Below are 17,513 nucleotides of genomic sequence, written 5' to 3' on the forward strand. Positions count from 1 at the left end.
TCTTATTAAAATTGATGGAAATCCTTTGATGTGATTTTTTTTTTATTAACCCATAAACGGTCCAAATGTATACGTATATACATTCACTACCGTACTGCCCCAACTTTTTTGAGAAAAAATACATTGTTGTTTTTTAATAGGAAAAAAGAGCATATGGTACCCAGGCATCCCCAATTATTTTAATATGGTGCACAGTGAGTGCTCACACCCATTCTCACGTGTCTAGGCGACTCAGGCTTATCGTGGCAATGTTAAATGTAGGACACATAAAACGTATATATACATTTGGGGCACTAGCGGTAAAAACATATATATACGTTTGGACCGTTTACGGGTTAAATACCATGTATGAACAAGACTATTCAGATTAAGCAGCTGTAATATGGTCACATTGCTGATCAGTTCGCAGTTAACTATATAGATAATAATTGCACTGTTGAGCAAAATTGTTTATGTCGCTGTTAAAAACAGTTCATCAAGCTCTTGAATATTAAACTGTTTCTTTATTCAGGGTTCTGGAACGCGTCGGGCCACGTCAACTGGCTGCTCATGTTCGCACACTCTGTGACTTCCTGGTCCTGGAGTTTTCCAACAGTGCCGGGGGTCAACACGTGACCAAATATGTCGAAACAATGAACTCCATCATCTGGGTCTACAACATTGTGCCCATTGATCGCCTTATGCTGTGTTTGGTGTGTGAGCCCACTATTATTTGCCTATGTGGAAGAGATTTGATAAACACATTTGTGACAGTTGAGATTTAGTAACAGATAAATTACATTTTGTAAGAAAATGTCATTTGTTTACTGTATTTTGTCTGGTTCATTATGTGTCCTTGTTAAAGATTTCCTTAGCTGTGCTTATTACCATATATGTGTGTGTGTGTAAAATTATTCATACTTTTAAAGACTACATACACTGGCATTTTCTGTTTAACCCTTAAACTGTCCAAACAGATCTATGTTCACATGCGTAGTGCTCCAAAAATACATCTACGTTTTTTTACATATTTTCAAATATAAAAAAAAAAACATAGATCGAAGTATTTTTTTACACGTTTTCAAATGTACAAAATAAAAAGAAGCTCTACTTTGTTTTTTACATACTTTCAAATGTTGAAAAAACATAGATCTACGTTTGGACCGTTTCCGGGTTAATATATGATGCACAACACCTTTATAAGTTCCTGTAGTTTTGTAATTCCTAATACCTTTAACCTGATCACCTCCATCTCCTAGCTGCTGTATAACCCACATGAATATAGTACTTCCCATGAATATAATAATGATATTGAACATGCTGTGACTATATGCATTTTGCCTCAGGCCCTGCGAACTCAGGAAGGTAGCGAGGCACACGTTTGTTTTTTCATTATCCAATTGCTGCTGCTCAAACCAGCTGAGTTGAGGAATCGTGTTCAAGAGTTCGTCAAGGAAAACTCCCCTGACCACTGGAGGCAGAACAATTGGTAATGTTTCATTCTGAACTTAGGAGTTGTTACCCAAGTTTTAATTCAAGTTTAGGAGTTCCATTAAAGATAATTGGGATTCTAACAGTCGGTTATCTTTCTTCTTTCAATACACCGGCCGTATCCCGCCTAAGTTGGTTTATTTTTTTTTATTTTTTATTATCACTGGCCGATTCCCACCAAGGCAGGGTGGCCCGAAAAAGAAAAACTTTCACCATCATTCACTCCATCACTGTCTTGCCAGAAGGGTGCTTTACACTACAGTTTTTAAACTGCAACTTTAACACCCCTCCTTCAGAGTGCAGGCACTGTACTTCCCATCTCTAGGACTCAAGTCCGGCCTGCCGGTTTCCCTGAATCCCTTCTTAAATGTTACTTTGCTCACACTCCAACAGCACGTCAAGTATTAAAAACCATTTGTCTCCATTCACTCCTATCAAACACGCTCACGCATGCCTGTTGGAAGTCCATGACCCTCGCACACAAAACCTCCTTTACCCCCTCCCTCCAACCTTTCCTAGGCCGACCCCTCCCCCGCCTTCCTTCCACTACAGACTGATACACTCTTGAAGTCACTCTGTTTCACTCCATTCTCTCTACATGTCCGAACCACCTCAACAACCCTTCCTCAGCCCTCTGGACAACAGTTTTGGTAATCCCGCACCTCCTCCTAACTTCCAAACTACGAATTCTCTGCATTATATTCACACCACACATTGCCCTCAGACATGACATCTCCACTGCCTCCAGCCTTCTCCTTGCTGCAAGATTCATCACCCATGCTTCACACCCATATAAGAGCGTTGGTAAAACTATACTCTCATACATTCCCTCTTTGCCCAAGGACAAAGTTCTTTGTCTCCACAGACTCCTAAGTGCACCACTCACCCTTTTCCCCTCATCAATTCTATGATTCACCTCATCTTTCATAGACCCATCCGCTGACACGTCCACTCCCAAATATCTGAATACATTCACCTCCTCCATACTCTCTCCCTCCAAATCGATATCCAATCTTTCATCACCTAATCTTTTTGTTATCCTCATTACCTTACTCTTTCCTGTATTCACTTTTAATTTTCTTCTTTTGCACACCCTACCAAATTCACCCACCAATCTCTGCAACTTCTCTTCAGAATCTCCCAAGAGCACAGTGTCATCAGCAAAGAGCAACTGTGACAACTCCCACTTTATGTGTATTCTTTATCTTTTAACTCCACGCCTCTTACCAAGACCCTCGCATTTACTTCTCTTACAACCCCATCTATAAATATATTAAACAACCACGGTGACATCACACATCCTTGTCTAAGGCCTACTTTTACTGGGAAATAATTTCCCTCTTTCCTACATACTCTAACTTGAGCCTCACTATCCTCGTAAAAACTCTTCACTGCTTTCAGTAACCTACCTCCTACACCATACACCTGCAACATCTGCCACATTGCCCCCCTATCCACCCTGTCATACGCCTTTTCCAAATCCATAAATGCCACAAAGACCTCTTTAGCCTTATCTAAATACTGTTCACTTATATGTTTCACTGTAAACACCTGGTCCACACACCCCCTACCTTTCCTAAAGCCTCCTTGTTCATCTGCTATCCTATTCTCCGTCTTACTCTTAATTCTTTCAATAATAACTCTACCATACACTTTACCAGGTATACTCAACAGACTTATCCCCCTATAATTTTTGCACTCTCTTTTGTCCTCTTTGCCTTTATACAAAGGAACTATGCATGCTCTCTGCCAATCCCTAGGTACCTTACCCTCTTCCATACATTTATTAAATAATTGCACCAACCACTCCAAAACTATATCCCCACCTGCTTTTAACATTTCTATCTTTATCCCATCAATCCCAGCTGCCTCACGAACTTCCCCCACACTCACAACTGGCTCTTCCTCACTCCTACAAGATGTTATTCCTCCTTGCCCTATACACGAAATCACAGCTTCCCTATCTTCATCAACATTTAACAGTTCCTCAAAATATTCCCTCCATCTTCCCAATACCTCTAACTCTCCATTTAATAACTCTCCTCTCCTATTTTTAACTGACAAATCCATTTGTTCTCTAGGCTTCCTTAACTTGTTAATCTCACTCCAAAACTTTTTCTTATTTTCAACAAAATTTGTTGATAACATCTCACCCACTCTCTCATTTGCTCTCTTTTTACACTGCTTCACCACTCTCTTAACCTCTCTCTTTTTCTCCATATACTCTTCCCTCCTTGCATCACTTCTACTTTGTAAAAACTTCTCATATGCTAACTTTTTCTCCCTTACTACTCTCTTTACATCATCATTCCACCAATCGCTCCTCTTCCCTCCCGCACCCACTTTCCTGTAACCACAAACTTCTGCTGAACACTCTAACACTACATTTCTAAACCTACCCCATACCTCTTCGACCCCATTGCCTATGCTCTCATTAGCCCATCTATCCTCCAATAGCTGTTTATATCTTACCCTAACTGCCTCCTGTTTTAGTTTATAAACCTTCACCTCTCTCTTCCCTGATGCTTCTATTCTCCTTGTATCCCATCTACCTTTTACTCTCAGTGTAGCTACAACTAGAAAGTGATCTGATATATCTGTGGCCCCTCTATAAACATGTACATCCTTAAGTCTACTCAACAGTCTTTTATCTTCTTTCTTCTTTCAACGTACCAGCCGTATCCCACTGAGGTGGGGTGGCCCAAAAGAAAAAACTGAAGTTTCTCCTTTTAAATTTAGTAATATATACAGGAGAAGGGGTTACTAGCCCCTTGCTCCCGGCATTTTAGTCGCCTCTTACAACACGCATGGCTTACAGAGGAAGAATTCTGTTCCACTTCCCCATGGAGATAAGAGGAAATAAACAAGAACAAGAATTAGAAAGAAAATAGAAGAAAACCCAGAGGGGTGTGTATATATATGCTTGTACATGTATGTTTAGTGTGACCTAAGTGTAAGTAGAAGTAGCAAGACTTACCTGTAATCTTGCATATTTATGAGACAGACAAAAGACACCAGCAATCCTACCATCATGTAAAACAATTACAGGCTTTCGTTTTACACTCACTTGGCAGGACGGTAGTACCTCCCTGGGCGGTTGCTGTCTACCAACCTACTACCTAGGAGTCTTTTATCTACCAATACATAATCCAACAAACTACTGTCATTTCGCCCTACATCATATCTTGTATACTTATTTATCCTCTTTTTCTTAAAATATGTATTACCTATAACTAAACCCCTTTCTATACAAAGTTCTATCAAAGGGCTCCCATTATCATTTACACCTGGCACCCCAAACTTACCTACCACACCCTCTCTAAAAGTTTCTCCTACTTTAGCATTCAGGTCCCCTACCACAGTTACTCTCTCACTTGGCTCAAAGGCTCCTATACATTCACTTAACATCTCCCAAAATCTCTCTCTCTCCTCTACATTCCTCTCTTCTCCAGGTGCATACACGCTTATTATGACCCACTTTTCGCATCCAACCTTTACTTTAATCCACATAATTCTTGAATTTACACATTCATATTCTCTTTTCTCATTCCATAACTGATCCTTCAATATTACTGCTACCCCTTCCTTTGCTCTAACTCTCTCAGATACTCCAGATTTAATCCCATTTATTTCCCCCCACCGAAACTCCCCTACCCCCTTCAGCTTTGTTTCGCTTAGGGCCAGGACATCCAACTTCTTTTCATTCATAACATCAGCAATCATCTGTTTCTTGTCATCCGCACTACTTCCACGCACATTTAAGCATCCCAGTTTTATAAAGTTTTTCTTCTTCTCTTTTTTAGTAAATGTCTACAGGAGAAGGGGTTACTAGCCCATTTCTCCCGGCATTTTAGTCGCCTCATACGACACACATGGCTTACGGAGGAAAGATTGGTTATCTATCCTATAATAATTTACTCAATTAAGGCAAGAAAACTCACCAATGGATACTCAATTATCATCAGTGATCTGCTATTCAATCTTTACCATCTACTGCTTTGTAAAATAATGGAGCCCCTGATAATTTATTTCTCAACTTAAATCTTTTTGTAAAATAATATAACTCCTCAGTAATTTATTTCTTGACTCACAAATCTTAAAAGATTTATCAGATATAGCTTCAAGAACATGAACTTGATCTCGTTTATCTCATTATTTATAAGTTGGAATAAAAGAAAGATGTACATGGGAAGATTTTATTATGCCAACTTTTAGCTCAGTGTAGAACTTTATCAAGCTCACTGTGAGTTTGATAAAGCTCTACACTTCACTTGCTGTAGAGCTTTATCAAGCTCTACTCAGAGTGAAGCAATATCATAATAAAAGCATCCTCTTTGTGTATATATTTTATTCCACCTTCTCAGCATCTTGTCTGTGTAGCTGTTATTTATCATTGAAAATAGTGATGGGACAATACCCAAATTTTTTGCCCTAACCTGTGAATTTTAGAACTTGCCATGGATTCAGACCTCACCTATTTCCTGATTCAGTGGTCTTTTTAATACTGTCTGATATTGTGGCCCTTTAGTCTATTTATTATTATTAACATATCGGCCTTTTCCCACCAAAGCAGGGTGGCCCAAAAAAAGAAAATCTTTTATCATCATTCACTCTAACGCTGCCTTGCTAGAGGCTCGCTTACACTATTTTAATTTATTTTTGCATCTTCTAAAGCTTACCACTACCTCTGCCCACTGCTGGGATCATCCACTCTTTTCTTTATAAGATGTGGTAACATTACTTACAGTATTTACTTGTATTTCCACTTTTTCAGTACAGTACTATACGTACGTATCTAGTTTATCACATTTATCTGTACTTGGTCAGGTGTGTTTTTGTTAGTAGTATTTATACTGCATTCCAATAGCTTTGTTTCTTCACTGAGTTTGTTCCCCAAACCACATTACTCAGTGCTTCAAGGCAAAGGTATTTAATGCTGACTTCATCGTAGCTCCAGATTTTAACATAGTTTGCTCTCAAACTTTTGTAGGTATGAGAAACACATGGCATTCCACCGCAAGTTTCCAGAAAAATTCTCTCCTGAGAGTATCCTGGCAGAGCAAGGCACCCTCACTGCACAGTACCAGACTCTGCCAATCTACTTTTCAAATGTTTGTCTCAGGTTCTTACCCGTAAGTACTGCTTCGTTTCTTAGTTCTTAACAAATTCTCAAGAACACTCTTAATGGGTAATCTGTTATTAGATTAAATTATCCTATTTTTGGGGCACTTTGTGTCTATTTTGGTAATTACTTCTAATGAATGGCAATATTCTCCATGGGAAAGTGGAACAGAATTCTTCCTCCGTAAGCTATGCGTGCCGTAAGAGGCGGCTAACATGCTAGGGGCAAGTAACATGCAAGGGGCTAGTAACCCCATCTCCTGTATATATTACTAAAGTTATGAAGAGAAACTTTTTGTTTTTCTTTTTGAGCGACCCTGCCTGGGTGGGATACAGCCGATTTGTTGAAAGAAGAAGAATGGTGAAATTAACCAGATTAGAACAATATAAAATATTATATAGTCTCTGAAGCACAAATTGAACTCTTAATATTAAACAAAAATAATCAGAAAGAAGATTAATTTTATATCATTCTCAGTTTGTAATTTTGTGGATCCTCTAGGAAAGTAACCCTCATGAATTTGTAAAGATGACTCAGTGACATATTTGCATTGCCACACTTAAATTGTTTAAAGGTTATTTTTCTGCCAGGTGCTGGACATCATCATTCACAGGTTCTTGGAGCTCCATCAAGTGCACAAGAACCTGGAGACTATTTTGGAAAGGCTTGGAATGCTTTATAAATTCCATGGTAAGTGAAATCTAGATTGATGATTAGTACAAATGTTCTCTTCAAAATGTTTATTTACCATCTTGATAATGATGATGATGATGATGATGATTATTATTGTTATAGTTATTATATCTATATTATTTTTGTATACATGCTATATTTTTTTTTTTTTTCAACAAGTCGGCCGTCTCCCACCGAGGCAGGGTGACCCAAAAAAGAAAGAAAATCCCCCCCAAAAAATACTTTCATCATCATTTAACTCTTTCACCACACTCACACATAATCACTGTTTTTGCAGAGGTGCTCAAAACACAACAGCTTAGAAGCATATACGTATAAAGATACACAACATATCCCTCCAAACTGCCAATATCCCAAACCCCTCCTTTAGAGTGCAGGCATTGTACTTCCCATTTCCAGGACTCAAGTCCGGCTATATAAAAATAACCGGTTTCCCTGAATCCCTTCACTAAAAATTACCCTGCTCACACTCCAACAGATTGTCAGGTCCCAAATACTATTCATCTCCATTCACTCCTATCGAACGCGCTCACGCACGCCTGCTGGAAGTCCAAGCCCCTCGTCCACAAAACCTCCCTTAATGGTGTACTTTCTGTTTAACATATGGGTATGTCGCTGTCTGGGATAGGATGCCCATAGCTTGTCAAGGTTATCATAAACATTTGTGAGGCTCCAGCTGTATGGCCACTTATGTAATATATGACCGTAACCAGGTCAGGCAGTCTCATATTGTCACTACTCTGCCTCACAGGTCAGGCAGTCTCATATTGTCACTACTCTGCCTCACAGGTCAGGCAGTCTCTCGAAATGTCTTGAAATTTGAAGATGTCAAGGTCACTTTACTCTAAATATCTTTATTTTTATTTAAACATTTATTAGTAGGTAAATTTGGGGTGCCAGGGGTAAATGTAAATGGGGAGCCTTTAATTGAGCTATGTGTAGAAAGAAATTTGGTAATAAGTAATACATATTTTATGAAAAAGAGGATAAATAAATATACAAGGTATGATGCAGCACGTAATGAAAGTAATTTGTTAGATTATGTATTGGTGGATAAAAGGTTGATGGGTAGGCTCCAGGATGTACATGTTTATAGAGGGGCAACTGATATATCAGATCATTATTTAGTTGTAGCTACAGTTAGAGTAAGAGGTAGATGGGAAAAGAGGAAGGTGGCAACAACAAGTAAGAGGGAGGTGAAAGTGTATAAACTAAGGGAGGAGGAAGTTCGGGTGAGATATAAGCGACTATTGGCAGAAAGGTGGGCTAGTGCAAAGATGAGTAGTGGGGGGGTTGAAGAGGGTTAGAATAGTTTTAAAAATGCAGTATTAGAATGTGGGGCAGAAGTTTGTGGTTATAGGAGGGTGGGGGCAGGAGGAAAGAGAAGTGATTGGTGGAATGATGAAGTAAAGGGTGTGATAAAAGAGAAAAAGGTAGCTTACGAGAGGTTTTTACAAAGCAGAAGTGTTATAAGAAGAGCAGAGTATATGGAGAGTAAAAGAAAGGTGAAGAGAGTGGTGAGAGAGTGCAAAAGGAGAGCAGATGAAAGAGTGGGAGAGGCACTGTCAAGAAATTTTAATGAAAATAAGAAAAAATTTTGGAGTGAGTTAAACAAGTTAAGAAAGCCTAGGGAAAGTATGGATTTGTCCATTAAAAACAGAGTAGGGGAGTTAGTAGATGGGGAGATGGAGGTATTAGGTAGATGGCGAGAATATTTTGAGGAACCTTTAAATGTTGAGGAAGAAAGGGAGGTGGTAATTTCATGCACTGGCCAGGGAGGTATACCATCATTTAGGAGTGAAGAAGAGCAGAATGTAAGTGTGGTGGAGGTACGTGAGGCATTACGTAGAATGAAAGGGGGTAAAGCAGCTGGAACTGATGGGATCATGACAGAAATGTTAAAAGCAGGGGGGGATATAGTGTTGGAGTGGTTGGTACTTTTGTTTAATAAATGTATGAAAGAGGGGAAGGTACCTAGGGATTGGCAGAGAGCATGTATAGTCCCTTTATATAAAGGGAAAGGGGACAAAAGAGATTGTAAAAATTATAGAGGAATAAGTTTACTGAGTATACCAGGAAAAGTATACGGTAGGGTTATAATTGAAAGAATTAGAGGCAAGACAGAATGTAGAATTGCGGATGAGCAAGGAGGCTTCAGAGTGGGTAGGGGATGTGTAGATCAAGTGTTTACATTGAAGCATATATGTGAACAGTATTTAGATAAAGGTAGGGAAGTTTTTATTGCATTTATGGATTTAGAAAAGGCATATGATAGAGTGGATAGAGGAGCAATGTGGCAGATGTTGCAAGTATATGGAATAGGTGGTAAGTTACTAAATGCTGTAAAGAGCTTTTATGAGGATAGTGAGGCTCAGGTTAGGGTGTGTAGAAGAGAGGGAGAATACTTCCCGGTAAAAGTAGGTCTTAGACAGGGATGTGTAATGTCACCATGGTTGTTTAATATATTTATAGATGGGGTTGTAAAAGAAGTAAATGCTAGGGTGTTCGGGAGAGGGGTAGGATTAAATTATGGGGAATCAAATTCAAAATGGGAATTGACACAGTTACTTTTTGCTGATGATACTGTGCTTATGGGAGATTCTAAAGAAAAATTGCAAAGGTTAGTGGATGAGTTTGAGAATGTGTGTAAAGGTAGAAAGTTGAAAGTGAACATAGAAAAGAGTAAGGTGATGAGGGTATCAAATGATTTAGATAAAGAAAAATTGGATATCAAATTGGGGAGGAGGAGTATGGAAGAAGTGAATGTTTTCAGATACTTGGGAGTTGATGCGTCGGCGGATGGATTTATGAAGGATGAGGTTAATCATAGAATTGATGAGGGAAAAAAGGTGAGTGGTGCGTTGAGGTATATGTGGAGTCAAAAAACGTTATCTATGGAGGCAAAGAAGGGAATGTATGAAAGTATAGTAGTACCAACACTCTTATATGGATGTGAAGCTTGGGTGGTAAATGCAGCAGCGAGGAGACGGTTGGAGGCAGTGGAGATGTCCTGTCTAAGGGCAATGTGTGGTGTAAATATTATGCAGAAAATTCGGAGTGTGGAAATTAGGAGAAGGTGTGGAGTTAATAAAAGCATTAGTCAGAGGGCAGAAGAGGGGTTGTTGAGGTGGTTTGGTCATTTAGAGAGAATGGATCAAAGTAGAATGACATGGAAAGCATATAAATCTATAGGGGAAGGAAAGAGGGGTAGGGGTCGTCCTCGAAAGGGTTGGAAAGAGGGGGTAAAGGAGGTTTTGTGGGCGAGGGGCTTGGACTTCCAGCAAGCGTGCATGAGCGTGTTAGATAGGAGTGAATGGAGACGAATGATACTTGGGACCTGACGATCTGTTGGAGTGTGAGCAGGGTAATATTTAGTGAAGGGATTCAGGGAAACCGGTTATTTTCATATAGTCGGACTTGAGTCCTGGAAATGGGAAGCACAATGCCTGCACTTTGGAGGAGTGGTTTGGGATATTGGCAGTTTGGAGGGATATGTTGTGTATCTTTATATGTATATACTTCTTAACTGTTGTATTCTGAGCACCTCTGCAAAAGCAGTGATAATGTGTGAGTGTGGTGAAAGTGTTGAATGATGATGAAAGTATTTTCTTTTTGGGGATTTTCTTTCTTTTTTGGGTCACCCTGCCTCGGTGGGAGACGACCGACTTGTTGAAGAAAAAAAAAAAATTATTATTACTTTTTCTGAAATTTAATTATGTGTAACTTCCATTATGTAGTTCAGGAGCAGAGCTATGCACATATTACCAGTTTTTCAATAATTATTTGGTGGGATATGGTGAATGTGTTAAATTATTTTATTTTCAGTGGAAACAGAATTTCCTATGGTCTTTTTTGTTTCATTACATTGTTCCTTCATCCTGGATTTTTTTTTTATTGAATTTAGTCCTCGACTGTACTCCCTTATATGTGGTTGCAGGAGTCAAGTCTTATCTCCTACCAGCATTAAATAGGTATCTTTTAATATTTCTCCATTGACACTGGGTAATACCATTTACTGGAAAATTATAGCTGAAGTAAGAGTTGTCAGTCATTTTATTTTTTTTTTTTTATTATCACACTGGCCGATTCCCACCAAGGCAGGGTGGCCCGAAAAAGAAAAACTTTCACCATCATTCACTCCATCACTGTCTTGCCAGAAGGGTGCTTTACACTACAGTTTTTAAACTGCAACATTAACACCCCTCCTTCAGTCATGAGTATAGATATTTAAGTTCTTTTACTTACGTTGGTTCTTACATTTCAGATCGACCAATCACTTATTTATACAATACATTCCATTATTATGAAAACAAGTTACGGGAGCGACCTAACCTGAAACGACGCCTGGTAGCTGCTGTAATAATGTCACAGCAGGAAATTCGGCCACCAGGCTGGGCATTGACAGAAGCTTACCGCCAGTATTTGTCACGGCCTGCTGAAGACATTGGGTGGAACCCAGGACTCTCTTATTACACAGCACTTGTTAGACGTCTTGTCAACAGTATCCTTTTGTTTAGTAGCAACTTTTGTCAGATTTTTTATTTTTTTTTATCCTAGTAACAGGAATATTGCATTTGTCTGATGCTTAGATATCATAATTTTATTGTAAGATGAAAAGATGGTTGAATTATACTGAGCCAGGTGGTCACTAGATATTGTACAATTATGTGCTTTAATATTCTTTAGATATTTTTATCTTTGATTCTCATGTTTTCCATGAACATTTGTGAAACGTGAAATTTAGCCAGATGCAATATTTTGGTATAGGTAAGACAAAAAAGGAAATACGTAAAGATAAAAATTATATTTCATTATACTGTAATATGTACTTGGATTTTGTCTTTCTTATTTAATAACTTCCATCCAGGCAAGTACTGACCTGTCAGATGGTTGTGGAATGGAAACCTGTTAAATGTTTTGCATTCTGGCAAGATTACCAGTCTTTCTTTGTCTCATAAACATATGTGATGACAGGTAACTCTTACATGCTTCTACTTATGTTTGGCATACACTTGCCTATTTTGTTTGTGTTGCTAAATAGTTTTAATCCTGAAATATTTCTTTTTTCCAGCCTAGGAAGCCTGTTTTGAGGCTGGTCCTCTGAGGTAGTGATTCTCCAGACCATTAACAGATATGGAAATCTTCCTAACATGTAAACAAAAATGTTAAGAAAATTACATCATAAAACAAGTCTTCAAAGCATTACTAAGTTGTATGTTCATTACTGTATTATAACATTTCTTATAAACTTTCCTTAATCAAAGTTTTCAGCAATGCAAAGCAAACCAATATTCCCATTGGTGGAGTGGAGGTTCAACGAATTTGCCAACAGCGGTGCTCATGCCCTTCATGTGAGCTGTGTAGAGCTGATGGCTCTCCCCAGTAACCCTACTATTATTGCTAATAAGCTGCTCGATGTCCTGCTCAAAGGGTAATTTCATCATTGGTGGTTTATAAATTTAAGCCTTCATTGCATATTTATGTTCTAATCAGAGTGTAGTTTCATTATTGGGTCTCTAAAGATCTAAGTTCTTGTTACATTTTTATCCACGAGCTCTCTTCAGCAGCAGTGCCTTGGTGCTTGTGAAGGGCTAGATTCAGAGAATTTGAGCTACCCTATTCTTCCTTGGATCAAACCTGATTACCCCACTTTCTTCAAGGACTGTATTTTGTGACCTGACCTATCTTCTAACTCACCATCCCCTCATTATGCATCTGTCTTTGGTCCAGGATGAACTGAAATGTCAGAAATTTCCTTTCTGAATTTCTTCCTGAGTATTATTTATCCTGATACAGTATTTAGTGGTTAGTTTTTCTAAAAAATATTTTTTGTAGGTCTTATCCTGCACTGAGGTTGAGCTTATTGGTTATCCGAGTGGAAATATTTTAGAGTTCGTTGTTTATTATGTTACTTAGTACAGCCTGGTGTTGGTTGGAGGAACAGATATACGACTGGTAAGTGGCAGTGGTTTAATTCATTGAGGTGCATTTGGCAGGTCACTTATATAAAGGAGGAATAGCAGTGAGGCCAAGATGCTGCCTTGTGGTACCCCCCCTCCCCCCCCCCTCAATGTTTATAGGTAGAGTTGATAAGAAAATGTTTGTCTATGGCTATATGTTATTATCCGTTATTGAAGCTTGTATAGCTTCTAAGTCCATTTTTGTCTATTTTAAGAAGAATGATGTGACTGATATACGTAAATTTACTTATACTTTGTGTGTTTCTCTAGGTACTGTGACATTCCTTCAGGTGAGGTGGAGGAATGGGTGAATGCTGTGGGTCTGCTTCTTACGTGGCTTCCTGAGCCTTACTGGCTGGTCATCCATGACCGCATCATTGAATTACTTCAGGTAAGTTATCCTTTCCAGCGAGGTACCTTCATGCTGGTGAAGGGCTTCTGGTTCCAGGAATTAGATCTACCCTTTCCTTTCTTAGACTAAACTTGATTACCTACCATTCCTCTATTGTTGTGTGGCCCCTACAGGTTTAGTGTTTCATGAATATAAGCATAGTAAATTGAGCACAATAATTTCAGTAAATCATGGATTTAATGGACCTCAATTTAATAGACCAGAAATAGGGGGTAAAATTTAATGGGTACAGAATTGTTCATTATTGTTACAATCATGGCACAATAGTCTCATCTCCATCCACCACATTCACCTTTGATGAATTCCAAGAGTTTTTCTACCCCTGGAGCCTGGCAATAGGCCAGCTTACCAGCCCCTCCTGCCTGTTAGTTTCTTAAACCCAGGGTTTACCAAGGTATAATGTGAAGGGTTCTGTGTAGGAATTAATGGTAATTATGATTCTGTTAGGTAAGACACATATGCAACAGTTAGGTATCTTTATTTCAAAACGTTTCGCCTACACAGTAGGCTTCCTCAGTCGAGTACAGAAAAGTTGATAGAAGCAGAAGAAGCTTGAAGACGATGTAATCAGTCCATCACCCTTAAAGTTTTGAGGTGGTCAGTCCCTCAGTCTGGAGAAGAGCATTGTTCCATGGAATGAAACAATATTGTTTCATTCCATGGAACAATGCTCTTCTCCAGACTGAGGGACTGACCACCTCAAAACTTTAAGGGTGATGGACTGATTACATCGTCTTCAAGTTTCTTCTGCTTCTATCAACTTTTCTGTACTCGACTGAGGAAGCCTACTGTGTAGGCGAAACGTTTCGAAATAAAGATACCTAACTGTTGCATATGTGTCTTACCTAACAACCTGTCGGTATTTTATACCATTTTAATGTTCAATTATGATTCTCATATTTGCTTCCATCTTTTACTCTTACACAAAATCACCATTTTTCACATTCCCAAGTTTTGCATAGACAGTTTGCAATACATTGGAAGATGACTGACCAGGTTTTTAGTTTTATATTTTTTTTTTCAACAAGTCGGCCGTCTCCCACCAAGGCAGGGTGACCCAAAAAAGAAAGAAAATCCCCAAAAAGAAAATACTTTCATCATCATTCAACACTTTCACCACACTCACACATTATCACTGCTTTTGCAGAGGTGCTCAGAATACAACAGTTTAGAAGCATATACGTATAAAGATACACAACATATCCCTCCAAACTGCCAATATCCCAAACCCCTCCTTTAAAGTGCAGGCATTGTACTTCCCATTTCCCATTTATGAAGGGGTTCAGGGAAACCGGCAGGCCGGACTTGAGTCCTGGAGATGGGAAGTACAGTGCCTGCACTCTGAAGGAGGGGTGTTAATGTTGCAGTTTAAAAACTGTAGTGTAAAGCACCCTTCTGGCAAGACAGTGATGGAGTGAATGATGGTGAAAGTTTTTCTTTTTCGGGCCACCCTGCCTTGGTGGGAATCGGCCAGTGTGATAATAAAATAAAAATAAAATTGTTTAGTAATTTATACAGGAGGAGTTACTAGCCCTTTGCTCCCAGCATTTTCCATGAATATAATAATTTAAGTAATGTTTTATTCTGTCCTTGCAGAAACCAAACCTGGCAGCACCTGGGAGTGACTCTATGGACCCATTCACCTTGCTTAATTTAGAGCAGTTGCAATCATCTCGTAGTGATACAAGTGCTGCGCTCACTGTGGCTCTGGCTCATTCATTTTGGCATCATGCATCCTTTGGCCAAGTTGGCCGCATCCCTCAGTAAGTGTCTTTCCAGTAAGTTAAGATTTGTTTGTATTTTTAACCCAGAGGATTAGCCACCCAGGATGACCCAAGAAAGTCAGTGTGTCATCAGGGACTGTCTTATTTTCATTGGAGTCTTTCAATCTTGTCCCCCAGGGTGTGACCCACACCGGTCAACTAACACCCAGGTACCTAATACTGCTAGGTGAACAGGGACAGCTTCAGCAGTTTTGTATGGCAGCACTGGTGTATTGACATGATACAGTGCGACTCACTGTCTGCATACCATAAACAGTATCTCTTAAAGTATGGCTACATAATGTTGATAATTAATAGAGATTTTCTAAAGAAAGGTGAATTTGTCTTGAAAGAAATCTATTTTGTCAAGAGTAGACATTAAAAGTATGAGGCACTTACAAAGTATATCTAGTGAAGAAAATGTTCAAAGTAGAATTGATCAGACATTTATTTTAATTTCACAAAAAAATATTATTTCAAATTAACTTTACCCTAATTTTTCCCTGGCAGGTTCATGAGAGAACGTGTACGTCCAATTTTAGCAACAGAAGAACAACTGGTGGTGGTGTGTCACCTGGTGGGTCCATTCCTTCAACGCTTTAATAGTGAGCTGGCTCGTAAAGTCTTCGATGTGACCATCGAGCTCTACGAGGCTCTGGCCAAGGTTGGCATCTTACATTCTAATGGGAAGTGAAAGAAAAAGAGAAGAAAGCCTTCTACACCATTACTTCTTTATTTCCTACAGACTTTTCTTGCAGAGAAAGACATGAAAATAAGTTGCTGTGATATTCTTGACAGGATAAGTAAAATAAAGCAGCTTTATGTAATATATAATTCAGTTTTATTATACAGTATATCTTTTTCTCTTGTAGAGTGAATGATGAAAGTTTTTCTTTTTTGGGCCCACCTGCCTTGGTGCGAAATGGCCGATGTGTTAATAAAACTAAAATAAAATAAATTCTGTCAAACTTTCCTCAACAGGTGGATCGGAGTGTGACTGATCTGAAATATATGGATCCCATTTGTGATGTTCTTTACCATATAAAGTACATGTTCACCGGGGACTCCATAAAGACTGATGTGGAGGGAATCATCCGTGGGCTGCGACCAGCACTGCAAAGACGTTTACGCTTCATCACACATCTCAATTTGGACTCCATTGAAGTAAAATTTAAATATTTTTTCCACTTAGTCTGAGTGTTGTATTTGCATGATATATTGTGAATTAATGTAAATTACTACTTGTAAATTAAGTAAGTATGTGCATGTATTTTTGTGTTTTTTAAGATAATCAGCCAACAAACACATATTTTGCAGAATACTGCAGGGAATAATGCCAGTACTAGTGCCACCACGGGAAGCAGTGGTAACACATCAGCTAGCAACAGCACCAGTAATAGCACCAACAATACCACTTGTACTAATACCAGCAGCAGTAACAGTGCTGCAGGCCCTCTCACTGGAAACTCTGTGAGCCAGACAGGTAGTGGAGGAACGTCCGGCACTGTTTTAGGGTCGGCTGGGTCGGCTGTAGGAGCACTAGGTACCCTAGGGTCAAGCGTCACTCTGGGTAGTAATACACAGGCATCTAGTGTCTCCACATCTGCTCTGGGTGTAGGCTCCTTGGCAGCCGCATCCAGCTTGGCTTCTCTCCTGCAAGATACATCACCTGTTAGCACATCATAAACTGTATTTAGGCTATTAGAGAGGGCTGGATCAGCCCAAGATTTTGTCTTTCAGAATCCATTACGGCTGGATCAGCCCACGATTTTGTCTTCAAAATAAATTAGAGTATAGTAATTTAATTGTAATATGATATTTTTTGAAGGATTTTGTAACAAAATGAAATTAGAAAATTAATTATTAAATGCATTATACAGTAATCATATTTTTTTGATAATGTGATATTTGTTTTTTAGCAGAATGTGTATACAGTATTAAACATTAAAATTGTAATTTTTTTTTTACCCACCATTCTGGCTATGTTGGAAATGAGCAAAGCTACGTAACTGCGCTTATTTATTTTTTTTATATATTATGGGTTGTCCAAGACTCATAAGCCTAATATTCCTCTCTTCATAGACGACCACTAG

The 17,513-nt window shown here is 38.9% G+C and overlaps 1 protein-coding gene across 1 annotated transcript in view; it reads left to right on the top strand.

Moving 5' to 3' along the window:
- The window catches only part of MED23 (mediator complex subunit 23), a 57,088-nt gene extending 39,842 nt beyond the window's left edge, over positions 1-17,246 (top strand). Inside the window, exons 18-28 of the mRNA XM_070099211.1 lie at positions 512-692; positions 1,326-1,468; positions 6,461-6,602; positions 7,183-7,282; positions 11,550-11,786; positions 12,557-12,716; positions 13,516-13,636; positions 15,254-15,420; positions 15,931-16,084; positions 16,402-16,584; positions 16,738-17,246. Of these exons, the coding sequence (XP_069955312.1) occupies positions 512-692; positions 1,326-1,468; positions 6,461-6,602; positions 7,183-7,282; positions 11,550-11,786; positions 12,557-12,716; positions 13,516-13,636; positions 15,254-15,420; positions 15,931-16,084; positions 16,402-16,584; positions 16,738-17,106 (1,957 nt within the window). The 3' untranslated portion in view covers positions 17,107-17,246. The remainder of the gene's footprint in view (positions 1-511; positions 693-1,325; positions 1,469-6,460; positions 6,603-7,182; positions 7,283-11,549; positions 11,787-12,556; positions 12,717-13,515; positions 13,637-15,253; positions 15,421-15,930; positions 16,085-16,401; positions 16,585-16,737) is intronic.
- Positions 17,247-17,513: the final 267 nt, after the last annotated feature.

The sequence above is a fragment of the Cherax quadricarinatus genome, chromosome 66 (assembly GCF_038502225.1).
Source record: "Cherax quadricarinatus isolate ZL_2023a chromosome 66, ASM3850222v1, whole genome shotgun sequence".
Taxonomy (NCBI): Eukaryota; Metazoa; Arthropoda; class Malacostraca; order Decapoda; family Parastacidae; genus Cherax; species Cherax quadricarinatus.